Raw genomic sequence first — 5623 nt, forward strand, 5'->3', positions numbered from 1 at the left:
TTAGAGAGTTTGTAAGACGAAAATTGTGAACGAAGAAATCACGAAATTAATAGAATTCAAGGAATTCACGGAATTCTCCGAAATTATGACATTCATAGGCAATTCACGGAATTCATGGAAATGATGGAATTCACAAAACCTATGGAATTCGCGGAATTTGTGAAATTCAGAGAAGTCACGGAATTCGAAAAATTCATGGAATTCACAGTATTTGTAGAATTTAAAGAATTCATGTAATTCAAGGAATTCATGAAAATGATCGAATTCGCGGAACACATGGAATTAGGTGAATTCGCGAAATTTATGACATCCACGAAATTCACGGAATTAATGGAATTCATATAATTCCAGGAATTCGCGTAATGCATGGAATTAAAGGAATTCGCGAAATCTAAGGAATTCGCGGAATTCATGAAATTTCCAGAAGTCACGGAATTTTCAGAATTTATAGACTTCAAGAAACTCACAAATTTTAATAAAATCACGGAATTTATTCAACTCAAGGAATTCATGAAAATCATGAAATTTGCGGAATTCATGGAAATAAATGAATCGCGGAATTCATGGAAATAAATGAATTCGCGAAATTGATGGCATTCATGAAATTCAAGTAATTGTTGGTATTTAAGGAATTCACTGAAATTATGGAATTCTCTGGATTTGCGGAGTTCACGGAATTCATCGAATTGATGGTATTCACGAAATTCACGAAAATTATGCAATTAACGGAACTTGCGGAATAAGCTTAATTTATAGCAATATCGGAATTATCAGAATTCATAGAATTAAAGGAATTCACTGAATAGTAGAATTCATGTAAATGAAGAAATTCATGAAATTTAGGAAATTCACAGAATTTATGGAATTCGTGGAAGTCCATAAATTCCATACATTCCGTGAATTTCTTGAATTTTATGAATTTCTTGAATTTCGCGAAATGTTTGGTTTCCGTAAATTCCTTGAATTTCGTATATTCCTTGATTTCCGTGAATTCTTTCCACACATGAATTCTTTTATTTTCTAGAATTTCCTGAATTCCGCAAATTCCGTGGATTCTCTAAATTGGGTGAATTTCCTGATTCTTTTTTAATTCCGTGAATTTCGTAAATTCATTGAATTCGTTGAATTCCGTAAAGTCAATGAATTCAGTGCATTTCTTGAATTCTGTGAATTCCTTGAATCCTGTTAATTTCGTGAATTCTTTGAATTCTGTGAATTCTTTGAATTCTGTGAATTCCTTAAATTCTGTGAATTCTTTTTAATGTTGCGAATTCCTTGTATACCATGAATTCCTCGAAATCCGTGAGTTGCGGGAGTATTATGAATTCCGTGATTAAAGACTTCTTAAAATTACATTAAAGTTACATTATTTTTATTTTAAATAGTTTATAAATCTTTAAAATACTTCAAAATTTTATTTCAAAACCTTGAAACATTTGCATTTTCTTTCATATTTGTTTCAAATTTTTAATTATTTTTAAAATTTTGTTAGAACTTCAAAATAATTTTCATAATAAAAAATCATTTTTAATTTTCATAGGAAATGTTTTTTCTTCTTCTGAAGTCTTTCGAAATTTTTAAAAACTTCTAAATTTTTTGTTCGAAATGTTTAAATAGAACAATTAAAATTGTAACGTTATAAGTTTTTTTTTAGTTTCGAAAATTTAATTTATAAAGACTGATTTGAAATTAATGCATATATTTCTAAATATTTAGTATTTGTTCCTTTTCTTAATTAAAAAATTTTAAATTGAATGGTTCTAAAACATTCTAAACATCCTTTAACACAACAGATAAAAAAATTGCAAAATTAATTAATTTTGAAACAAATACTAGAAAATACTAAAAAAGGTCATTTTTCAACCAAAAATTGAATAAGTAAGGTTTCAGTTAAAATAAATAATGATTTTCAAGCAAAAAAGAAACAAATTTTCAACAAAATAGTTAAATTTTCAGCAAAAAAATGCCTTTTCCTTAAAAGAAAAAACAAGTTTTCAAAAAAATAGCTTATATTTAAAACCAAATTAATTAATTTTTGGTTAAAATGATGAATTTTCAAGCCATTAAATTAATTTTCAACATAAGAGTTTAACTTTCAATCAAGTAATATTACTTTAAACCTAAATAATGAATTTTCAACTCGAATTATAAATATTTAGCTTGAATACTTGTAATTTTAACCAAAAAGAAGAATCTTTGAAAAGAAGATTAACTTGCAAAGAAAAAGATAATTTTCGACAAAAAAAGTCGATTTTTAAACAAATATGTAAATTTTTAAAGAAATAGTTGAATTTTCAGTTAAAACATACCAATTTTCATCCAAACTGTCGAATTTTGAACAAGAAAAGATCATTTTTCAACCAAAAATAAACATTAAAATTTTCAGTTGAAGGAATTAATTTTTAAAGAAACTGATGCATTTTCAACTAAAATGATGAATCTTTAACTAGAACATTTGAATTTTCAACAAATTAGATGAAATTTCTACAAAAAAGACAAATATTTCATATATTACATCAATTTCCAAACAAATATTTTCATTTCTAGACGGAAAATATCAATTTTTAAACAAATAATTTAGTTTTATTCAGAAAAAGAAATTTTCAACCCAAATATAATGGTAAAATTATCTGTTAAAAATGTAACTCTTAGCCAAAAAAAACAACGGATTTTCTGAAAAATAGTTCAATTTTCTACTAGAAAATATCAATTTCCAATGAAAATTAGAATAGTTACACTTTTAGCTACAAAAATTTATTTTAAAAAAAAACGTATTTTCAAGAAAATAGTTCAATTTTCAAACTAACTGATGAATTTTTAACTAAAATGATTCATCTTCACCTGGAAAAGTTGAACTTTAACCCAAGAACATTAATTTTCAACTAAAAAAGATCATTTTTCAACTGAAAATTGAATAAGTAAGTTTATACTTAAAATAAATAATAATTTTCAACCGAAAAAGAAACAAATTTTCAACAAAATAGTTAAATTTTCGGCAAAAAATGCCTTTTCATTACAAGAAAAATCAATTTTTCAATTGAATACGTCATATTTCAAACCAAACAGAATAATTTTTTATTAAAATGATGAATTTTCAAACAATAAAATTAATTTTCAACTAGAATTATAAATATTAAACTGCAATATTGGAAATTTTAAGGAAAGAGAAGAATTTTTAAACAAGAAGATTAATTTGCAATGAGAAAGATAATTTTCTACAAAAAAATAAAATTAATTTTTAACAAAATATTTGGGTTTTCAACGAAATATTAGATTATTCAAATGAAAAAGACCGATTTTCATTCAAATTGTTGTATTCTGAAAAAGAAAACGTTAATTTTCAACGGAAAATGGACATTCGAATTTTTAGTTAAAGGAATTAATTTTTCAAGAAACTAATGAATTTTCAACTAAAATTATGAATCTTCAACTGGAAAAGTTGAATTTTCAACAAATAAGATTAAATTTCTACAAAAAAGGACAAAAATTTCACATATTACATAAATTTTCAAACAAATATTTTCATTTATAAATAAAAAATATAATTTTGTGACCAAATTGTTGACTTTGCATTCAAAAAAGATATATTTCCAGCCCAAATAGAATTGTAAAATTTTCTGTTAAAAATCTAATTCTTAGTAAAAGAAAAATAACAGATTTTTAGCAAAATAGTTCAATTTTCTACTAGAATAGTTAAATTTTTAGTTCAAAAAATTGATTTACCACAAAGTAGTTACATTTTCAACCCAAGTTGAATTTTCAATTAAATTGATGAATCTTCAACGAAAAATATTAATTTTTGAAAAAAGAGTTACATTTTTAACCAAGCAATTAAACTTTCAACTAAAGAAATATGAATCCGCAGCCAAACATTTACCAAAAATTTCTATTATAATTCCGAAATATTTCTTCTTTGAAATACTACTTCTACTCTAAAAACTACTAGAAGTACTTTATCTAAAATTAGGAATAGGGATTCTTTTAAATTTCTTTCTTTTAAATTCGAAAAACAATTTTTTTTTAAATTCTCATGCTCTTTAAAAAATTCCCTCTTCCAATTGAAATTATATTTTTCTACGGAAATTCCCTGTCCTAAAATAAAAACGATAATCATTTTCTCAAATTTGCTGTTCCGAAATAAAATACATGAGGAGTAAGTGAATAAAATCTCAAAGATCAAACCATTGCAAAAGGTTTTTCTTATAATGGAAAAAAATAAAAAAATTCAACAATTAATTATTATTTAATTAGACGAAACTGGGATAATCTGAAAAATCTGCGACTGTAGATAAAGTAGAAATCAATTTTCTAAACTGACTACCAGAATTTAAATAATGAAATCTTGAGTTTTTCTGCGATCAGAAGTAAATTCCCATTTTTTGAAATTAAATTCAAAATTTTTTTCTGTTTCCCGGTCAAGTCACGATCCTGTAACTGTGAAAAAAATAAATGAAAACTTACTTTTAAATTTGCAGTATCTTTTTCTAGTGACCGATCACTTTTCCGTTTCTTCTTTTCCTTCTGTACATTTACTTCATCAGAAGATTGTTGAACTGCTGTTGGCTCTAATTCAGAAGGTTCGTGCTTTTTTCTCTTTCGTTTTTTGTCGTATTCGGATATAGACGATTGATTAATTTCAAACTGATCACTCTTTCTTTTAATTATGTGTCTTTCTTTTCCACTCTGCTTCAAATCTTTAACTTCTTCGTTGGTTGATGCAATTTTTTCGGCAGAAATGCACCTCTTCGTCTTTTTCTTTTTACTTGGAAGGTCTTGTAATTTGCTGTCTTCCTTCGAATCCGAAATTTCACAAATTTCAGTTTCCATTTTCTCTTCTGTCTCTTTCTTTACTTTTTTTGCAATTTCTCTAAACGCCTGATCAATTGAAATACAAAAGAAACTCTTGAAATTCAACTCTGGAGAATAATAAGTTTTAAAAGTGCTGCGGAAAAAATTTATTTTCCAAATACCCTAATTTTTCCCTTTCCATCGGAACAAAGCCATAAATTCTTCGATTAAATATTAAATACTTTAAACTTATTTAATTATGTCAATCAAAAAAAGATTTAAGAATACATGTATTTTGCTAGAAATGATTTTTTTTTTTAATGAAAATGAATTTTTTTTTAAAGTTAAATTAAAATTCAACTCTTGAGAATAATTTGATTTAATAGTCCGGCCAGAAAAATTCATTTTCAAAATTCTAACTTTTCTCTTTGAAGCTGAATAAAACAATAAATTTTTCGATTAAATATTAAATACCTTAAATTGATTTGATTATTCCAACCAAAAAAAGATTACTTTTCCACCATGAAAGATCGATTTTGTTGAAAATTGGTCATTTTTGGTCAAAAATTAGCCTTTTTGGTTGAAAAGTCAACTGTGGGTTTGAATACTTTATTGAGAAGTGAAATACTTAGTTAAGAATACATGCATTTTGCTAAAAATTATTGTTTTTTGATTGAAAATGAATTTTTTTTATTCAAATTAAATTTTTTTAATTAGATTATAATTCAACTCATGAGAATAATAAGTTTTAACAATCCGGCCGGAAAAACTCATTTTCCAAATTCCCTAACTTTTCCCTTTTCAATTGAACATACCAATAAATGTTCCGATTAAA

General features: G+C 25.1%; 1 protein-coding gene across 2 annotated transcripts in view; it reads right to left on the bottom strand.

Moving 5' to 3' along the window:
- Nucleotides 1-5623, bottom strand: part of LOC117168999 (protein PXR1-like) — a 16854-nt gene that overhangs the window by 7904 nt on the left and 3327 nt on the right. For both annotated transcript variants that reach the window (XM_033355033.1, XM_033355032.1), the window contains exon 2: nt 4462-4875. In XM_033355033.1, coding sequence (XP_033210924.1) covers nt 4462-4827 — 366 coding nt within the window. In that variant the 5' untranslated portion in view covers nt 4828-4875. The remainder of the gene's footprint in view (nt 1-4461; nt 4876-5623) is intronic.

This window comes from Belonocnema kinseyi, chromosome 3, assembly GCF_010883055.1.
Source record: "Belonocnema kinseyi isolate 2016_QV_RU_SX_M_011 chromosome 3, B_treatae_v1, whole genome shotgun sequence".
NCBI classification, from domain to species: Eukaryota; Metazoa; Arthropoda; class Insecta; order Hymenoptera; family Cynipidae; genus Belonocnema; species Belonocnema kinseyi.